We start from the raw sequence: 21,749 nt of genomic DNA on the forward strand, positions 1-21,749 counted from the left end.
CTCTCGAATGGTTTCTCTCTTGCAAATGAAAGTTGGGGAAGGTGGAAAAGGTGGTAGGCACAGAAGCTTCAAATAATTAAAAATTTAGTTTTTCAATTTATAGTTTAGAAAACAGAAGGAAATCACTGTAATGTGTCTGTAAGGCTCTCCGTGTGAAATGTCAGGGAAGCCAGAAAAGAGCTGCCTGATAGACAGCGAGACTGATAGCAGCTGATGCTCACCAGGACCGTTGGAAAAGAGCAGAAACCATATCTCCCTTGGGGTCTCTGCTGGGGCTAAGAAAACCATAGCTAACAAAGGGCTTTGCCTTGGAGCCTTTTGAAGAAAATCTCACCTACTTATGGTTATGAAAACTGCATGTGCATCAAGTCAGAATAAGGAAAAAGCAGGAACTAATGAATTTGTTTACTGGAGCTGTTTGAAAACTGGAGGCTTTTTCTGATGGAAGAAACTGTTCTGTCTTTCTAGATTTTAGCTGTAGACCCATGTGAAGCAAACAATGCAAAATGAAAAGTGACTGCTAGTTACTCATCCATATTTCCCTTACTTTCTATATGTAATTCCCTTTGCTGTTGTTGGCTTCCAGCAGACTAAATTGTAAGGAAATTCATTTAATTGCCCAAGAAATAAGTGCAAGGAAGGAGTAAAATAAAAATATGAAATACATAAATAGATCGTTATTTTGGCTTTTACATTTTGATGGATAAGGAAATGAAGAAGGAAGAACAAATAATGGTTTACTTTAACTTCAAAATTCAGTTTGTGAGAGAGTTTGATACTAAAGTGGTTTTCTCTGGTATGACTTAGAATTGTGGATCGTATTTCTGTTCCTACAGGGATTTGAGGGAGGTTTGGGGAGCTGGGATTGCACCACATTCTTCCAGGACATAGATCTAGTGGCTGAAAGATAATCTCTGAACTACAGAATATTTAAACAGGTGCTTTACTGTGAACCAGAGTTATCACCAAAATAGTCAAGGGGAAGTAAAGTATGCTCTGAAATAAACTGTAGGGTTAGGATGAGAGTTGCACTGTGATATTCATAGACATTATGAACAAAAGTAGACTAGTAAATCTAGTAAGTGGGGAGAGTGCCAATTAGGTAGGATTATATTGATAAACTTCATGCAGGTTCATTTAGATTGCAAAATTGTCTTTACGGAGCACTTATGGTAACCCTCAACTCACTACTTTGCTCATTCTTTACATATTGTGTTTGCAAAAGTTGCTCAGGGATCATCAATAGGAGAGAGAGGCACAGGGTTCCGTTGGGATGGCAGTGCAGCGAGTGGCAGGACTAGGTGAAGTACATTTCATAGAATGAAGCTTCCATTATTATATTCTCCAATTGTACAATAATATTGTTTAGAATGATCTAATATAGCATCAGCAGCTGCATCCTCTCATACAAACTTATGCCATTTCAGTGTTTGCTTTTAAAATAGCTGTACCTTTTACAAAAAGGTCAGAAAATACATTTATGACCGACCCTCGTTTGTTCAAGTTGTACAGAGTGTGCGTAACTACGTCATTTTTCTGTTCACTTGTTTCAATTGCTGACCAAACTTCTGAAGGAAAAAAAAAAATCAAAATACATAAGAATTGTCTTTGCATATGCAAGTTCTTTGGAAGCGCATCCCTGTCAAATCACTGTTTTTCCTGAGCAGACTATATAGGTTGTAGGTCAAGTATGTTTTATGTGAAGGGATTGCTGGGCTGCTTCTGTGCTCATTCCACCCTCAGAAGCATGAAGGAGAGGGTTGCCAGCATGCTCCGTGTGACTCTGAGACTGTCTGGATGCAACAAAATAATTTAGTTTGTGCACAGTGCTGAACAAATGTACCTTCTCTTTTTTGCTACATGGCTCACAGTTTCTGTGCCCTGAAATAAATATGACCACCAATTCCCCACTTTTCTTCCACTGCATACTCTGGATTCTTATGGCATAATTTCCACTTGATTTAACTTATCTGTAATTTTTCTACATCCGGGCTGTCCTGCACCTTTTATCCCCATTATTTTCATGGATAGCACAGATCAGTGCCTAGGCAGGTATCATCCGGCTTGCTGCTTCTATAAAGGCAAAATGACTCAGCCTTCTCCCCTGCTAAGCCCGAAGCCCTGAGCCACCTGTTTCGATGTCCCTGAGCTGCTCACAGATCTAGGACTAATTTATGGAGTGGGGAGGGCAAGAAAAAGGAACCTGCTCTGACTGTTTTCTTTAATTTTCCCTTCTCAACAGGAAACCAAAACTCAGTGTGTTCGAATAGCTACAAAAGGTAAGAGGTTCGTCCCCCCAAGCAAAGTAGCTTTTTAATGAAATGTGGTGGTTTTGTTAAATGATTGAGCCAAAGCCAGTACAATTCCTGTATTATGAACCACTTGGTTGTCTTAAAATGTAATGGGCTACTGCTTTTTATTCGTTTGTGTTGGGCCAGGCGAGTACTGTTCTAGCACTACTCAGAAGTCAGACAAAATCAGGACAGCTTTTCTTTTTCCTCTCTCCTATCCTCAAACAATTATTTCTCAGCAGTGGTGTTGGAGATTTTTTCCTTCATTTAAATGAAGGACATGGTAGTTAATTTTCGTAAGTAACAGCACAGTGTGTTATACAGGAATAGGGGAGGGGTGATTTGAGGAAGGCTTGTGTCTTTAATAGCAAGTGAGGCCCAAAGCTAAGACTGCGTAGCTGTGAAAATAAATCATATTGACCCCACATACAGCAGGTTAATCACATACTGCTCAATAAAAAATACGGTTTCATCTTCAAATGAGGACTTAGTTGTTCAGCTTATTGTTATCTCTTGCTTTGACTGTATTTATAGCCATTCATTGTGGTTGCTTGATTGTGTCAACATGAGTTGTTTGAAAGACTCCAGCAGCATGAACAAGAAAGGACCTAACAAATGCTGAGCAATGCTCTGCAGAGGCCCAGCACTGCTAGCATTGTCTCTTTCTAATTGCATATTGATATTCAGAGTAAAAAACAACTTTAGATATAAGCAAGCAGGCATTTAAAGTACTGCTGTGGCACATCAGCACCATCTTTTCAATTGCTTCTTTCAATTTAAAACTTGTTCCAATTAAAAGCTGATGCCTCTAGTGAGGTGGTAGCAACAAAATGTTTTCTTGAGAAACTGGAAAGTAAAATGTACTTCTCAAGATTCGTTAATACTTTCATCAAGTGGGGGAAGCTAGTAAAAACAGGAAATTCAAACTGTGAGCTAAGTCTCCTATGAAAAGTGCATCAGCATTATCTTTGTTATGTTTCCCTGACATGATTAAATGTTTAAGTATATTTGCATGAACAAATATTTATGTACTACAAGCATGTATTGCTGGGATTTGAGTCAGGGGAGAGTCTTGAAAAGACTATCTCTCTGAAATAGCCTAGATTTTGCAGAAATATAGCCTAGATTTTGCAGAAAGGGGAAGGGGAGAGCAGTGGTTCTTTCATCATAAGGTTTCTGGATAGTAATAACAAAATGGGGAAGAAATTCACCTAGCTTATGAGAAAATTACTGAACCATGTTCAGGCCACTGGTCTCTAGGCAGTGTTCATGGGAACAAGAAGCCTGATGATGGTTGCTTGTATGCCTTCCTCTCCCACAGCAGTCATGTGTACACAAATTACTTTTGTCTGAAGGAAATGGAAAATGAGTAGCAAGTTTCTCACCACAGTGCTATAAATCTTGGCTTCACTGCTGTGGCACGTGTTCCCGAGGTTGTTCCAGTTCCTCAGGCATTGCCTGATACATCGGTACCATACTCTTTGAATGTGGAACTAAAAAATAATATGTTTTCCCTGACTTGACTTTTATTGATAAAAAGTGAGATGTGGGGGAGGCAACATTATATGAAAATGCTTTCTCGTGCTCTGAAAGAATGCATTTAGTTAGACATCATCACTTCAAAGTCACATGCATTCCTATCTGTCAACTAACTTATACTGGTGTTCTAAGTCATTTTAAGAAGCTGATACGGAAATTTTCTCCATGTTTTCATCACAAAAATAATGACATTATTTGTTGTGCTTGAAGACAAGTATACTTAGCATACTGTTTTATGAATATATTCATCTGTTTACCCTGATACTTTAGCTGTGTGTAGGTATGCTTTGAATCATTGACCAAGGAGAAGTTGCATGTTTAGTGTCTCCACCAGAAATGTTTGTTTTGTGGTTTTGTTTGATTGGTTGGTTGGTTGGTTGTTTTTATAACCCACCGAAATAAAGATGGGGAAAAGAGAACTGTCTCACCTTGCCTTGTGCATCCTCACTAAAAGTTGTGCATAGTCCTGTGCAATCTCCTGTGGCCTGAAGCAGCCTACAACTGGCCAGTCAAACTGAATTTTGCCTTAAATGTATTTAAAATGCATTAAAAATCATTAAGAGCTGGTTTGGAGGGTGGGGGAAATTAAAGGTGCATACAAAGGTAAGACAAATCTCCCTGGTAGTTCAGTGTTACTAGCAAAGTCTGGCAAGTAATGAATCTCTGTCATTTTTACCTTGTTCAAGGGCCTGGTTTGAACTAATTTTTCTGTTATGTCTCCTAAGGAATCTGCATTTTACAGCTCCTGTTTCATACTGATAAGATATAAAAATGGAAAAAATATGTTAGTAATGTCATGGTTTGGTGCTGGAAAAGTTCATATCCCCAGAATTATAATCTTGATAATTTGACTTTCTAAGTTGTGTTATTCACCTGATGTTTGTTTGTTTGTTTGGGCAGACTTCTGTTAAGATAATTCATACATATTTTAACGCATTGAAGGTTTTGCACATATCATTCCCAGGTGTTGCCTTCTGCCTTTGAGAATTGATTCAATAGTTTATTTCTTGGTATCAAGCTAATGAAAGTCAGAAAATCTAAATTAAAGCTCTCATACTTTTTCAATCTGTATATTCCAGGTGCAATGTTCTCTTACATTTCTGATAACAAAATGTGCTCAAGTGTGAACTCATCTAAAAGGTGGTGCCAAATCATGACTAAATATGTTGCTGCTTTTGGCATGTCTTGAAAAGATGTTTTTAGAGTAAGCTGAGAGTTTTACGAGTGTCTGGAGTATTAAAATACACTGAGTTAATTTTTTTGGAAGAAAATATTGGAACAGCAACAGATTAAAAAATCGTCCCCTGAGCAGTTCATGTGTACTTGCAGCTGAAGAACGAATACCAGAGTGATTCTTTTATGGCCCTGATTTAGGGTAATAATGGGATTCCATTATTAGGACACCTATCAGGACACCTATTTTCAGGACACCTGTTTTCACAAAGCTTGTAAGAATTTAATGACTTTGTGATTTTTGCCCTTCTCCAGATTGGACTGAATTGGCCAAGAGAGTCCCAAGTTATTAGATGTGGTGAGAGGGTATGAAAGTTGCCCATGTATACAATCTGTTCACATAAGCTTTGATTCTTAAGAAAACCATGTTAAAATCAGCTCCCTATTGTGCAGATGGTGGGTAGAACATATCTAAAGCACCACTTTTGTTATTGTCCAGCAATTGAACTGTTTAAATTCCTTGGATACTTTTAGTCTATATTGCCTTCCTCTGTCAAGCCAAATTCAGTTCCCATTCAGATCCTCTTAGTAATCGGTGATCAGCATCAATTTGTTGTGTTGTTTTGTTTTGTTTTGTTTTTTAGAAAAACAAAAAACTTAATTGTTCTCTACCTCATTATTTTTCAAATCTAGGTAGCAGCATCATCCAGTTACTAATAATCTAGTTTCTCACACGTAGTAACTGAAGAAGGAAGAAAAAATCTTTTTCTCTGAAGTGCAGAGAAAGGTACAGAGACTAAGGGTCAGATATTCATTAGGAACTGAACGATGGAGTGATGCTGCAGAACGTGCATTGCTCAACAAAATGGTGTTGCATATAATTTCCTAAAGAAAATTCTCAAACTTATTAAAACTAATTTTTTAAGACAGAGTTCAACCAGTACGTAGTATGCTCATATCATAATGAATACATGATAACTGAACCTGCCTAACCAAGGTACTGCTAGAGGAGTGAATTCAAGAGGCACCATTTCCATGACAGGCACTTCAGAGTAACACATTATATTGATGACTGATCAGTCATATCTTAGAGTTGACTTTGAATGTGTTAAAATTTGAATGGGTTTCCACAAGCACATTACATTGGCATTTTACAATCTAAAATTGTATCAACTGCTAACAGAATGAAAGTAGATTAACATGGTCAGAGAAGAGTGATGCTTCAAATTATTTAGCATGTAAATAGACATTTAAGAGGACAGAAGGGACAGCAGAACTGTTATTAAGCAGAGAATATATGAAGTTGACATTTCTGACAGTTTTTAGGCTGCCAAGTTTGAGGCTAATGCTGATTTACGTGTATCCCTTTGTTTTGTTTAGAAGACTAGAGAAAAATATTGAAGATTTAATTAGAAGAAATCCACTGTGACAGTAAATAAAGCACTAGTGGGACTGGCAGCTCTATCCCAAAGTATTTAGAAGTGATGAATGCAGTCCAAAGTTTCTCACTCTGCATTTCAACTATGAACTTTTTCACCTCCAAAATTGTTTTCCCTTGTGGTTTTCATTTGTATTACTAGTTCAGGCAACATAGAAGCTCTCCATCTCTATGCATGTTTGGTTCATACAGATGGATGAAAATGCCATTTGAGATGATGCGCATCTGGAAGTAATTGTGAAATAGCAGAAAATTACTTTTTAATCTGATTTGAGAAATAAAAAGGTCTGGGTGGTAACATTTCAACTGCAAGTGTGCATTTAGTCCACCATCATTATTGCTCTGAATTCATTCCCATAGCAGTTGGGGATTGATCCAAAGGCCTTTGATGTCAATGGGAGTCCTTTCACTGACATTAATGTGCTTTGGATTAGGTCTTTAGAAGTCATAAATCTGTCTAGACCATAATTATTTCCTTGAAATTGTTCCTGATGATGTTTCTGCTCTCAGGGAAATTTGTGAAAGTCAAATCACCTCCTGTAGCAGGATGCTCATATATGTCTTAGCAGTTAATGTATAAATGACGGAAGATATCAGATGCTAAACATATATGAAATGAAGCTCCCTTCAGTGCTGTTTTTATGTTTGGATCAATGCTCCTAAAATGACTTTTAGCTGTACCACCATCATAGGTGCTGGAGACCTACGTGACAATCTAAATAAAGAGAAGAATGCAGATATTGCCTATGTCATATCTTTCCTTTCGCTCATTCATATCAAGAAGCTCTAAATATGTTTAAACTTTAGTGGTATTTTCCATAAAGTCTTTTGTCTCACAAAGAGGACATTTTTACTAACTTGCTCTGCTTTCCAAAGACGGAAACAGAATTTAGCATGGCTTATTTTCCTTCTTGTATGTGAAATTGCAGTAACTCTGAGAGCAACTACATCTGCCAGTTCTGATAAGTGATACCTTTGATTGTAAATAAAAAATTGTATGATCCTTTCATGGAATATTTGATAATGGTTATAAAAGAGCTGTTAACTGAGAGACGCCTCCAGATTTCCAGACACAAAACCTATAATATCGGTATATCCGCATATGTGCAGATTGTAGAAAAATCATGGCATTCAACTTACCAAATTTTTATTTGAGTAAAAAGGAATTTAATAAAACCACCAAAATTATTAAGTGAAACTACCAGGTGGATATGCATGGGACAACAATTTTCAGAGAATGTGTTTCCCATTCTTTATTATAAGGTACTGAAGAGAAGTGCTTGGTTTTGCTTGTTGCTTGAGATCTCAAAGAAATAAGACTTCCTTCCAAGGGTAACAGAAAAAAAAAAAAAAAAAAAAAAAAAGCAAATCTCTGAATTACCTTTTTGCTAGTGTGCCTGTAGCATGGCCTGAGCTTATGGACATACAGTTATCTTGTTGTAAGATACATATGAGGAAAGCAGTAAAAGAAGTGTCTAAAAATTACCTTGCATGTATTTGCAGAAAAAAAATAACAAAGTTCTGCAGTCTTTTACTCTCCGTGTTCCTAGTTGAAAGGCTTTAAAAATATTTGCAACTTATTCCTGTTATAATCAAATCCATAAGTTTGTCCATCAGCTAAAGCTGAACCATTTATTTTAACTCAGAGAGTAATTATGAACAGAAATAGTTTCTACTGTCCAACCCTAAGTGTTCAAGAATATAGGTTTGTTACTATTTTTGAAAGAGGAGTTGACTGCTTTTGGTGAGAAAAAAATAATGGACTAAAAAAATCTAATAAATATAATGAATAAATCTAATAGCTTTCCTAAAGAGCTTTATTTTTAAAGACGTTCCATAGCGAATAAGTTTATTGTATGCAAATAATTCCTGTATTAAATTTAATTGGTTTTTGATAGTTGTTGGTTGTTTTTTTTTTTTAATCAGTAATTTTGTAAATGGAAACACTAGTGATAAACAATTGCAGTATATTTAAAAAATCGACAATCAGCATGAGGAAAGTTTGAATCCAAAGTTGTAATAAATGTTAGCTTTCCTTGATTTTAAAATGTTGCAGCATTTCTCTTGTTATAGGTGATTAACAAATTAGTTTATGCAGATGCTATGAGCAAATCAAAGTCTTAGGAGCCTTAAAGGAACCAAGTAGTAAGCATTTCAAAAATACAACTTCAAGTAGAGGGTTCTAGTTAATATTTAAATATTAGAGAATGAAAGATGATGTATTTGCTGCTCTAAGAGAAGGAGGAGCATCTTAGCATGCGTGCTTTAATACTAGGTGCCTATTTTCTTAGGTCTTTTCAGCTGTAATGAATATTACTTCTTGAATCAGATCATGGACATTGAATGTTTTGCATTCATAGTTTAAGAATATGGAGACATAAATGTAGAAATTTACTTTTCTTACAGGAACGTTTAGACAACTGCAACAGAAAATCCTTAATTTCTATATTAATTAGATATATTAAAATTGGTAGAACTAAAACAGGTATATTAATTAAGGTAGATAAAATTGAAATGAACACTTGCTAGAACTCTTGTGGTCTGATTTTTATTTTCCCATTTTTCTGTTCTTTAATCATTTCTTATTTGCCTCATCCTATGTCTTTATGTTCTTTGTGTCATATTTAAGACGATTTTTGGATGTAAGTTTACAAGTGTTTAGAGAAGGTGAACTGTCATCATCAGTTAGGACTGGGTTCATCAGCCAAATTTCACCTGTACAACATGTCTACTTTTATTTTATACTGCTATAAACTATACTATCGGATAAAATGGACTGTGGTAATGTCTGGAGTTGAAGAAAGTACAGGCAGAGATTGCTGCCTTTGGCAGCCCATCACAGTCATCTTAAGTACATGTTTGGCCCAGGGGTAACAGGAGGTTGCCTTGTTTGTGTAGCAGTGGAGCTTTAGAGCCACCCCATTAAGGGACAGCACTGTTTCTCCTCTTTAAAGAAAGGAGGAGAAAGGGGACTCTAAGAGTTACTGTTTTTGCAACCAGTCTGCATTCAGCTGGAATGATGCTTTCTCCACACGAGTGGGCATGTCAGAATACTGACACTGGCAGTAGCCTTTCATTACTGATGTTCAAGCTGAATTCTGTACCCATAAAAGTAAACCATTGCTGATTCTAGAAATACTCCTACATACACTTGTATTACTACCATCATTAGTGCCAGTACAGAAGCTACAGTTGAAACTGATGAGGGGAAGATCAGTCATGCTTGAAACTTGTTCCATGAAATGGTGCGTTATATTGCAAGATTTTAATATGCACACCTTTAGTGAAAGTTTGTAGGAAAGTCCTAGAAGTGGTAATGAAACCTCAAATGGCACTGCAGTAGTGATACTGTGCTCTTAGCACTTCCTGGTCATTGCTGTCCCAGAGTTCCAATTTGCTGTCCTTACACAAGACACAGTGGATACATTCAATGTTGAGATAGTAGCAGCTTCCTTACTATGCTATGACTTAGCACTGGTGAAGTAAAAATTGTGTATTTGGCATTTGGTCATTGATATGATCATTAACTTTTTTAAATGAAAAATTTTACGTTGTTGGCATGAACATTACAAGGGTTTATTAAATTATTTGCTTGTCATCTCTGACAAAGTGCTAAACAAAGTTCTACAGCTAGTCATCTAGAAACAAGGGGTGGCATTGCCAAGCATAGTAGCACTTCCTAAACACTGTCAAATGTGTTGCAGAGAAAGTCAGTATGGTTGATTGGTACAGCTGTCAAATTGCTCAAATACAGAGATTGATGCTTTGTCAGTTGTGTACGGAGACGATTACTCTGAAGTTCAGGAGTATGGACTGCTTTCTGCTCTGGTGTTTTGTGATAACCAGACTATTTATAGAAAGATCGTTACCAGAAGGATATGCAGATGGACCTTGCAGAAGGGAGGATCCTTCTAGAAATAGTCTGGTTATCACACAACTATATGTCAGAGCAGAAAGCATCTTACAGGCATTTTGAAATGTTTTTGTAGCCAGGTAAATACAAAGTATGGAGAACAGAATTGCAACCCAGTATGTGGATTTCCATGCTGTCAGCTTTGGAAGCATTCAGTTGCTTTTGTGCAAATTCAGCAATGTGGAAAGGACTGCATGTTCTTAGTGCTTCACAGTGACGTGGTGTGATGGTTTTACTCGAGTGGGCAACCGAGCTCCACCACAACCGCTCTCTCACTCCTCCCCTCCTCAAAGAGGAAGGGGGAGAAAAGACAACACAAAGAGCTCGAGGTTTGAGATGAGAATGATTTAATTAAGGAAAGGGGAATGGGGAGAAAGAGAAACAAAAGAAACAACAAGGCCGCGCGGAAGCACAGAGAGAAAGAAAAAAAAAAGTTATTCTCTACTTCCCATCAACGAGCGATGTTCGGCCACGTCCCGGGAAGCAGGGCCTCAAAACGCGTACCGGTTGTTCAGGAGAGACCCTCCCCCATGAGAGCCCCCCTTTTATTGCTCAGTGTGACATCAGGTGTTATGGAATATCCCTTTGGTTGGTTTAGGTCAGCTGCCCTGGTGATGTCCCCTCCCCATCAATTGCCCACCCCCAGCCTGCTGGCTCTTGGGGGCCTGGAAGGAGTTCTGATGTTGTGCCAGCACTATGCAGCAATAGACACAACACTGGAGTGATACCAGTGCTGTTCCAGCTATGAGTGCAGAGCACAGCACTGTGTGGGCTGCTGCAGGGAAAGGTGACTCCATCCCAGACAGACCCAACACACGTGGTGTGAAAGGTTCTTGATCAGGATGGACTTCCAGAACCCTTTTACTGTCAAAGAGGTCACAAAACAGTCTGCATCCTTTGCCACTTCTGATTAACATTTCGTTTGTCGAGTCAACAGGAAAGGCGTCCACATTCAATACCACATAGATGGCAGAATATTTAACCTGAACATTAAATCAAAGGTCGTATATCTGCTGAATTGTGTTACTTGCTCTTTGGTGATGACTGAGTATTGGTTATTCACACATATGTAAGCAGATGACATATTATTGACTGTTTCAGCCCCTCTGCCAAGTGGTTTGGCCAGGCCATTAGCATAGAGGGGAAAAAAAAAGGGGGGGGGGGGGGCCGAACAGGTCCTGCTCTAACCGTGCTGTGGTGGAAAATATCCTGAGGCAGGAGTCTGCGCAGAGTACAGAAATCTGGGAGAACAGCTCTGCTACTTCAGCAGTGTGCTTTTTGAAAACACCACAGTTGATAGCAAAGTCATGCAGGGAATAGCAAAAGCCAGTGTAGTACTTAGGATGTTAAAGCAGCGTGTCTGAAATGAGAGACATCTGGCTTCAAACGAAAGTAAACGTCTATTGTGCATTAGTTGTTGCCGGTCTTTATACGGCTACAAAGCTTGGACCAGTAATCGTCTCCACATCAAGCGTCCAAACCATTTCCAGTGCACTGCTTTCATGCCGTTGCTGCCACAGAGCTGCAGGATGTTACCTTGGATGCTGCACTCTTAAGTTGCTGACAAATTGTTGATGCAGAAGCAAGATTACAGTAGGTGCAGTTATGCCAGACCTAGCTAGTTCTCATGCCGGACAACAATTTGCCCAAAGCAAGTTTCTATGGGTAGTTAAAATGAACAGAAAAGCTCAGATGTAGCATGATGAGGTGGTTAATGGGTAAGTTTAAGGCAAATACTCAGTTATGTGTCATCAGTTGCACAGTGTGGGAAATTACATCTGAAGATTTTCTGCTCTGAAAGAGAATAGGTACTTACACCATTGTGGCATGCAAATAAAATCAGAACGGTGCTGTATGGCATAAGTGAAGATGGTGGTGAAACAGATTACAGCTGTACACTTTATGGTATCATGAAAATGGGTCTCTTTCTTTGACAATAAAACCAAATCCTTATGTTTTGATGGCAAACAAGTGTCATAATCACTCTCTTTCCATCCCTGGTGCTATCATGTTTCTGATTGTGCCATTTAAAAGGGCCACATATGGAAGAAGTAAATCATGGTTTTTTTTGTAAATCATATGATATGAAAAAACATTTTTAAATGTGTTTTCTGTTTCTGCATCTTATTGTTTGGACCCTTAGACAGTGACAGGAAAAGCAGATCATTGAGTGGTGGAACTGTTGACAGAGTTTTTGCTGTTAAAATTGTTTGTAACAGTAGTAAAAGGACTACTCTTTTTCTATATGAGAGGGAGAGAAAGGGAATTCTACAATTACTGCAATTGGCATTAAAATTGGCTCAACGTATGGAAGGAAGTTATTTGCACAAGCACAGGCATTGTTTTATTGTGAACCTTAATTTTTATGTGCACTAATACCATCCAGAATTGTCTAAGTTGTCTTCCTATTTCATTGACACATTACAGGAAAAAATACGTAGTCAAGCAAACTTCAGGTTAATCTGTTTCTAATTTCTCAGATTTTTCTAAATTAAGACTATCTTTCCTTTTTTGAAATGACTGTGCTGCATTCCCTGGAGTTTTCTAACAAATTTTAGAAGCACTGGTAATTCAACATTCTGCCGTTATTTTCTGCAGACATGAATGGATTTTCTCATAGTCATTCAGTGTTTCTTACAACTGATTATTTTTAAACATTTAATCCTGTAGGTATTATTCTTTTATGTTATTCTAAAATTTAGAAAGGCTTTTAGCTAGCTCCCATTCTGCTTGAAGTCACTGAACCTTTATGTTCATGCAGGGACTTAGGTTCCTGTGTTCATCTTCCACAGCACTTCCTTTTGTACAGCCAAAGGACAGAATTATTGTTCCTTGACCTGGTGTAAAACTTTGTAAGATACAGGACCATGAATCCTCGGCACTGGGTGCTTAATCATGGACGTGGTACTTAGCGACATGGTTTAGTGGGTGATATTGGTGGTAGGGAGATGGTTGGACCACATGATCTTGTAGGTCTTTTCCAACCTTAATGATTCTATGATTCTGTGAACATCTGCTTGGTGACATATCTGGAAGCAGCCTCTCTCCTCTGTATCTCAAATGTGATCAAAGATGATGTTTCCTATATGTAACAAGACAGTTAATTTCCTACTCAAACTTTTACAGAAAATTCTGTTACAGATGTCATATAGAAAGGTCAATTTTTCAGATGACTCTGTTGAGTAATTTATGGGATGAATCCCCATTAATAACCATCAGATATTAACCATCAGGGTTAGATTACATTTTTGATTCATCACTTGAACTGTGGAACAGATATCTAAAGGTAGGGCATGCCATTGCTGTTACCAACCTGTTGCTGTTATATTTTTCACCCTAGCTCATACCACAGTAAGAAGGGAAGGGATGGTGGCTATCTGTGGCAGATGCTACCTATTTGCAAATCTACAAATTTCTTATTTTGAACAGAATTTAGAAATATTCAACATAAGTAGCTGGCAGTTCAGGGACTGAGAGGGCAAATTGAATCTCAATATATGCTTGTCCAAATATGAAAGCTGGTAATCTGGTTGCCTTTGTATAAAATAATATTGCTTGCTCTGCATAAGCTCTGAAGCATGATGTTGTTTAGCCAAATCAAATAGCTTTGCTAGCTAATATAAATTGAATTCAAACCGAACAGTTTTCTCAGATTCAGAAAGTGAAATCAATTTGTTTATGCAGAGAATCAAGCAACAGAAATTGTCATTTCCTGCATGTCCCATTTTTAGTAGTAGTGGTGGAATTCAGACAATGAAATTTTATAGGAGAGATGGAATACAACCAGCTGAAAAGTATTTTCCCCAATTGTTTTGGCAAGTACAAATCCTTTAAGCTTTATTTTTAAGTAACTCTTTCAAGAAACGGTTTCAGGCAAATTTAAGCAATTCCTTACATAAAACAGTTTGGTTTGTTCAAGGACTAAATCTGTGCTGCTTGGGTAGATCATGAAGTAACGAAGTAGATCACAGGCACACAGTGCTGGAATGTTTGGAGCACAGTCAGCTGACCGGCAGAAGCTCAGTGACAGGAACAATAGTTCACTTTTTCACATCAGGCCTCCCAGATCACCTTGTGTTGTGATTAGGCTCTGTAGAGCCCTTGTTCTTCACAGAAACTGTAGTTACATTGGTTTGAGTATAGTGTGAGGATGTTGGGCTTGCAGATTTGATGGCTGACTGCTAACCCAGCTGTTGGACCTGAAGCTGGTAGTCTTTTGTATGACCTGGTGCCTGTAGCTTGTAGAAGACAAACAGCCACTTGGGCAGAGTTGCTGCATGAGCAAGTGTATACTGTCTCATCATTCACCAGCCAGCCTATAGAAATGGTGAGCAGTTTGGACAGATATGTAGCACATTGTGTGTAGCTAGGCCCTCAGAATAAAGTTGTGAGTGAGTCTGAACTTGGTATGTAGTGCCTGTCATGGCTAAGATGGGGTCATGCAGCCAGAATGATAGAACTCTGATAGCTGCCATTACCCCTCCTTAGGTTTGGGGAAATTAGGATGAGTCCATCTGTTGAGTAAGATACTTGAGTATTATTTCAAAGTGATAACAAACAAGTGCTGCTTTATCAAGTGATAAAACTTGTTAAACTTTAACTTCTTAGAACTGCCTTGGCTTCATTGCTTTGCTTTGAAGAGAGGTCACATCAGCTGAACGTCATTCTCCATTTGGACATGAATGGAGAGCTCTTAAGTTCTGCCCAATACAGAAGTATTTCATCAAGCAAAGGTTTGTCATTCCCAGTGCTGGTAGTACAAGATTTGCAACAAATCATCAAACGATACCAACTGAACTTTGAATATATGGTGTATTGAGACTCTGACAGTAGCATTCTTCAAGTAATATCATCATGAATATTCATAAAATTTTAATAGTTTAAGGAACTTATTTTGTTAAAAAAATTAATTTAGCATGCCTAAGGTATTCAAAAGGATATTTTAAATCTTGATCTTCCAGGAAAACAGATACAGCAACATCAGTAGGCATTTAAATGTATTGTTTTACCAGTTTACTCAACATAATTTTGGTAAGAGTAAGATAGAGAGGGTCTGTGTCCTGACTCCAATTCCAAGTGATTCATGGAGATTACTTTTAGAGATACCAGCTAATGGAAATGCACTGATACTGATCCAATTTTCCTACAAAACCCACTTAGTAGTCATTGAGTGTGTAATTTCCTATGAAATGTATGTGGAGTTAAGAAGGTAACATATACTTGTCATTGCCCATTTGTTAGGCTGAAGGAGAAATAAAATAATACAAGATAAGCTGACTGTAAGTCTTTTATCTTTTTCCCTCCCCTCTGAAGATGTAGCTTTTCCCTCTTTGAACATGATTAAGATAGTTAGAACCAATTTATATTGTGGTATAAATGTTTTGAGACAGGAAGATACATGAAAATTCCCTAAACCAGAAACTAAATACAGATTTAAGATACATTTCTTTTTTCCCTACTTTGAAACTGACTACTGTGCTTTAAATTCATTTTAATGAGAAAAGATACTCTTAGCCATTTTCTACTGTTCAATGTTTATGTAGCATTGATTTTGAGAACTATGGGGTCTGTCTCCTGACTGAATGTCTAATGAGATGTCTTACAGCAAAGCAAGGAAATATATCATAATAACAAAGAATAAAAAGTACTGTATCTGATAAGCATGAGCTAGCTAACTTGTGATGTTCACAGTTCTGCAATATCTTTGGTAACTTGGTTAAACATCCTTGAACACTTGTCTCTGTTTTGGGGTAAGGCATATGAAATAGGAATCCATGCTTTCATGTTTTTGCTGAGGCTTTTTCACTTGGTCTTCCAAAAGCATCGTGCTCTTTGTAAATAAATTTTATTATGATTACTGTCCAGTTTAATATGATGTATTTCCACTTTTCTGGTGGAAGTTACTTATTAAACAGAAAGGTCTTGTTTCCATTGTGACATATAACATTGCCCTTCCTAACTGTGCCTTCATTCTCTGCACAGTGTGGCAGAAGTTCTCATCGGTGAGCAGAACAACTTTAACAGCACACCCCTATAGAAATTAATATTGTAATTTAATTTTCAGAAAAAAAAAATAAGCAATGGCAAATCAAAAGATGTCAAGAGGCAGAAGAGAATATATGCACATTACCTGAAAGGTTCACTCCATTTCTTGAGGTGTGTTATGAATTCAAGGCAGAACACTGGGACTATCATACTTCATTTCTCTGTCTAGCCGTAGATTTCTCCCTTGGACCTGGATATCTCACTAGGGTCAGAGGGTGAGATTGTGATTGGAGGATTGCTGTCTTCTGTTTTTTGAGCTAAGGAGTAAAGGGTAAAGATGCTGATACTTTGCCCGTATAGAGTAAGCACAGTTGTTGAAGTTGTGTATATGTTGAACAGGAACTTGCAAAATAATAATAACCAACTGTTCTTTTTATGCTCTGAGGACTTTCTTTCATTTTAAAGTCTGGCTTTTATTCCACAAGCTCAGTTCCTCTCCATTCTAACAGTATGATTATTAGTAAATTCCCATGAAGACAGATTGAAGAAAGATGCTGTCTTAAGGATATTTTAAGTTTTTTCAAGACAGAAAGGAATTATTATTGATTTCCGGTCACCATAAAGTACACACACATCACAATAAAGGTTAAGTGCCTATGAGAATGTAAAAGAGCAAAATATTTAATTTAAAAAAAAATCCAGATTAAAAAGAAATCAGACTAAAGTAAACACAGTGAATTACTTTCTTCACAAGTAAGCCTGGAATGCTTACTTGATACAGATACCGTGAACAGGATGTTTTGTGTTTTTCTTCTTAATGCAAACATGAACACATCAACGTTTAACTTGACCACAAGTAGTATATGTGTTGCATTTAACATCAAATACATTTCAGACTTTGTGTTTTTATCGTGATGATACAAATTTTTAAATCGTTAATGCCCTTAATGCCACCCATATGTTGTGCTGAAATGGTCAGAAATCTGTGGAAATAAAAATGAAGAAGATAATAATGGGCTCCAAAAGCTAAAAACAGACCTAAGCCAGTCTAACAGCAAAAGATTTGTCAACTGGACCCTAATAATCCTAAACCTTTAGCATAACAAATGTTGCCTTTGAGAATGTATTCCATTATATCTGGTCTTCTTAAATCATTCTACAGAAATAATGTAAAATAAACTAAAATGTTCAACTTCTAAATAGAAGGCATGATCCTGGCATCTGTGCTTCTGCCCCAAGTGTTATCCTTCTGTGCAACAGTCAGCATGAACTTTCCTTAGATTCATGCTTGTGGGCATATGGACAACTGGAAGTCATTTGGAGATGCCAGTTGTCCTCTTTTTTTTTTTTCTTTTTTTTTTTTTTCTTTTTTTTTTCTTCTGTCCGTATCCACTGTCAGTTGCTAACAATGGTACTAGTTTTACTGCTAGGCAGCATGCAGTCAGAATGCATCGTGTGCATTTTGGAATTTCAGAAGCAGAAGGCAAGAGAAGCCTTTGCAAGGATGAGCATGTGTGCATGTTCAGATATTTCCCACCGACAGAAGAAGGTGTTCCTGTCTGATTCTTCAGCCTGTGCAAAAGCTTTCTCAGGTTTTTACATACACTTACCCAATACCTGGTAAAAACTTGTCACTTTGAAGCAATCTGATGCTCAATTTATAGACTTTCTGTGTCCGTTTGAAACCCAAGGCCTTTAAAAGGTACAGGTCATTACTAGTTCGGAGGCTACTATGCTGGTGAGACTAGGAATTTCTGCTAGTCCTTCTGTCTTTTGTTGCTAGTCTTTTGTTAGGCAACAATAGCTTTCTTCCTTTCACACCAACTATTCAGGTTGCTGGGTTTTATTTTTCCATCCACTCAGAGTAAAATGATGCACAAGCACAGCATTATAATGAATTTCTATTTGGTTAGGCAGAAGTTGGATTGTCGTGAGTAATCGAATTACTCCTCTGGAGACAGGATTTCTAAGTAAAGTGATGAGGTGAAGCGATTACAGCTGTAACCCTTACAAGCATAAAAAGATGTGTTATGCTAATCCTGTGTGAATGGGTTGAATTGAAAGCAAGGGGAATAAAAAAGAATGCTCTTGGAAAAAAAAGAAGGGGGTATAAAAGGACTACTGTGTAATTTATTCCCTTTCCATTCATCCTCTGTTGCTATAGGAAAAAAAAAAAAAAAAAAAGTGGTAAACTGGAGTGCTTTACCTTTCAAGTCTGTCATTCAAATCATTTAAGCTGACTGAAATACTGTGTAAAGAGTCAAGGGGGAAAAAGGGAGGAAGGATGGGTGTAGCAAAAACAAATGTGTGAAGAAGTGCCAGTAAATATAGGTTGCTTTTTTTTTTTTTTTTTTTTCTAAACCTGATATGAATTTACCTTACCTTGGTGTAAGCAGCAAAGTGTGCCTGTGTTGGGGTGGGGGGAAGCACTGAGGAAAGCAAGGAAAGTATAGGTTACACCAAACATTGCCTTTATCTGCAAACACTTTTTGCCCAAGTGTGAGATCCTTGTTTGCCCAAGTGTGAGACCCTAGGCTTGTTTCTTTTCTGTTTCAGCTTTTTCAGCTGTTAAATAGAAGTGTTCTGTCTCAACTTAATACCTGAAAAGACTTTAAAGATACAGCTAGGAGGAGAGATGGCATGTGAATTATGATGTAGTAAACTGCCTGAATAGAACAGCATAAGTAGCTTTTTGTTAACTGGAGAAGACGAGAGAGCTTTTTGTTTTCAGATAACCAACCTGAATATAAGTGGCCAGTGGTATCAGATGTAGTTTGGTTTGGTTTGGTTTTAATATTTGGAACAATTGTCAGCGTTGCTCATTTTTATCTGTGTCTCCGTTTGCTTTTCTGTGGGTGGTTAATCCTGGCCAGCAACTAAGCACCCACCTGGCTGCTCACTCAGTCCCCCACCAACAGAACTAGGGGAGAGAATCAGAACAAACGAAAGAAAACTTTGGGGCTTTGGGGCAATATCCATTTGGTCATTTGGGGCCAGCTGTGCTGGCTGTGTCCCCTCCCCACCCCTAGTCTCCTTGCTGGGGGCAGTGGGAGAAACAGAGAAGGTCTTGATGCTGTGCAAGCACTGCTCAGCCATAGCTAAAACACTGCTGTGTTATCAACACTGCTTTAGTCATAAATCCAAAACATGACACCTTACAGTGTTTATTTTAACCTTTGAAGTGATTTCCAAGCCATTCCTGTTCATCTCACCTTGTCTGGAATGGCCCCTGTTGTACAAGGAGTCCTGTCTGCAGCAGCAGGCATAGCCCATATATGAACCTAATTCACTGCAATCTGAGCTGTAATCTTTCTTCATCCAATGTTAAAGAAAGCAGTGAAATTCAGGCTGAAGTCTATTTTGCTAACAGAGTATTTCATGGGCCAAACATGTGAGAGGGGTCAGTGCACAGCACTGAGAAGGACCTTCTGGTCAGTTGGTACCCACCTGCCATAATGCAGGCATGGTGGCAATACTATGGGAGAAGGGTATTTGCTTCTAATGAGGTGGCCTTCATGCAAGTGTATCATATGATGTACATCATATAACAGCTTTTTCAGGGTGGTGGTTACAGGTTGGGGAAAATTTGGCTTCTAAAAATTAGAGCTTGAATTTGGCTGTTGCTGCCACTGGTTTTCAACTGGCAATTGTAATTAAACTTTCTTAAATATTAATGGCACTTTTACCCTTGCCAAAAGTTAAGACACTTCAATGTAATAAATCTTGTTTTGAATTCAGGTTCACTAAGTAAACATTAAGTCAACAAGCTGAGTGAGAATGAAATTTAGTGTATTGCTATGTAGTAAAACATTTCATATATTTTACTTTACTGAAAAAGTCTTTACAAGCCTTTGTAAATAGGCGGATAGAAAATTGATACTATATAAAAATCCTCTGGTGATGAAACTGATATAATAATTACTTGCAATATCTGTGAATGTTTAATAAAGTATTTTTTGGTTAGTAGGCATAAATACATTTTGCGGTAAATAAATGGAAGTAAGATTTATTTGTGTATGATTCTGCTGGGAGCATGTAGCCAATACATCTAACAAATTATCAAACAATTTTGCAATAGATATTACTTTTATGTGAACTGAAAGTGTTTAAGTTGTCATCTTTATTCACTACATGTGATGAAGCAGAATATGAAGAGACTTGAAGTCTTCCTTTTATTAGTTTGTTCTTTTAAGAGTGGATGGATCACTCCTGTTTGCTCATACTGGCAGAGCCTTACTGATTTAATTTGAAGTTCCAGCCTTGGATGTATACTTGGTTATTTGATTTCCCAGATCTCAAGAACATAGATGAGTGCAGGAAATAACTGAAGCAAACAGAAACATTCTGATTTAAAAAAAAAAAAAAGTTTGTACCTTAAAAAAATAAAAAAATCCTCATCCGTGCTTACAATACACACAACAAAAAATTTAATGAGTAAATGGACCTCGAAATTTGTTCCTTGCTTTGCTTGTATTTAGGCTTAATATCAGTTCAATTTGGTCAGTGAAGAATGCTTTGAGAAATAATTTCTTTATGCTTAGAAAAAAAAGTAACACAGGCTTAAAAGTCTAATAAAAAACATTAAGGGTAAAAGCAGTGCAATAGTTGGAGGCTGGAGTTGTTTTTGATATTTATGCTGTTTTTCTGTTGAGTAGGAGGCAATACCACTTTGCTTATTTCAGTTCATTTTTGTTTGTTTTGTTTTGAACTGCAAAGTAAGAAAGAGGAGTGTATTTGATAAAACTAAAGTTGAAGAATTAGTATCAGTGACCAGAGGTAATAAATACCACAGAGAGGTTGGTCTGTAAATCACTACACCCAGATCTGACAGTGCATGTCAGCCATGATTTGTAATGCTATTTACGTTCTTGTTCTGCCTATCTCACAAAATGACAATTTATGTACAGTTATGTGGTAGTTTTGTGTTGTGGGAACATGTGTAGTAGCATCTTGAATTCTCATTCCTAACCAGCAGAGAGGATGACTGTTTTGGAGTCCACAAATTAATGTTTTTAAAAGGTCTGGGACTGTGCCTTTTGAAAGCAGGAAAGAAAGAAGCCTCCTCTTTTCCTCACTGAGATTTCACATGTGGTTTTGCTTCTATTATCATTAGCATCACCATAGCACTACGTTATGAGATTAATTTAGCAAAAGAATATAAATCAAGTACAATTTAAATTGACATATACAACTAAAAGTCACTGATATAGTCAAAAGTCATTTTATCACTTAAATTTTAAATGTGATCACTTAAATTTTATCACTTTATCGCTTAAATTTTAAAGTGATTTTTATCACTTAAATTTTAAACATTTTCTACATCATTTTTTTTTAATTAAGTATGCTTGCTTTATTTTGCTGTTTTCCTTTTTGCAAGTTTGTTTGTTTGTTTGTTGCTGTTTTCCTAATA

At 37.3% G+C, this 21,749-nt stretch overlaps 1 protein-coding gene and 1 long non-coding RNA gene across 18 annotated transcripts in view; both read left to right on the forward strand.

Moving 5' to 3' along the window:
- Positions 1 to 21,749, forward strand: part of PTPRK (protein tyrosine phosphatase receptor type K) — a 412,635-nt gene that overhangs the window by 335,142 nt on the left and 55,744 nt on the right. For all 17 annotated transcript variants that reach the window (XM_035320269.1, XM_035320276.1, XM_035320268.1 and 14 more), the window contains exon 13: positions 2,243 to 2,279. In XM_035320269.1, the coding sequence (XP_035176160.1) occupies positions 2,243 to 2,279 (37 nt within the window). The remainder of the gene's footprint in view (positions 1 to 2,242; positions 2,280 to 21,749) is intronic.
- On the forward strand, positions 9,110 to 11,495 carry LOC118163549. Its single transcript, XR_004749103.1, has 2 exons — positions 9,110 to 10,572; positions 11,161 to 11,495. It is a non-coding gene; the product is annotated as an uncharacterized LOC118163549 (long non-coding RNA).

The sequence above is a fragment of the Oxyura jamaicensis genome, chromosome 3, assembly GCF_011077185.1.
Source record: "Oxyura jamaicensis isolate SHBP4307 breed ruddy duck chromosome 3, BPBGC_Ojam_1.0, whole genome shotgun sequence".
NCBI classification, from domain to species: Eukaryota; Metazoa; Chordata; class Aves; order Anseriformes; family Anatidae; genus Oxyura; species Oxyura jamaicensis.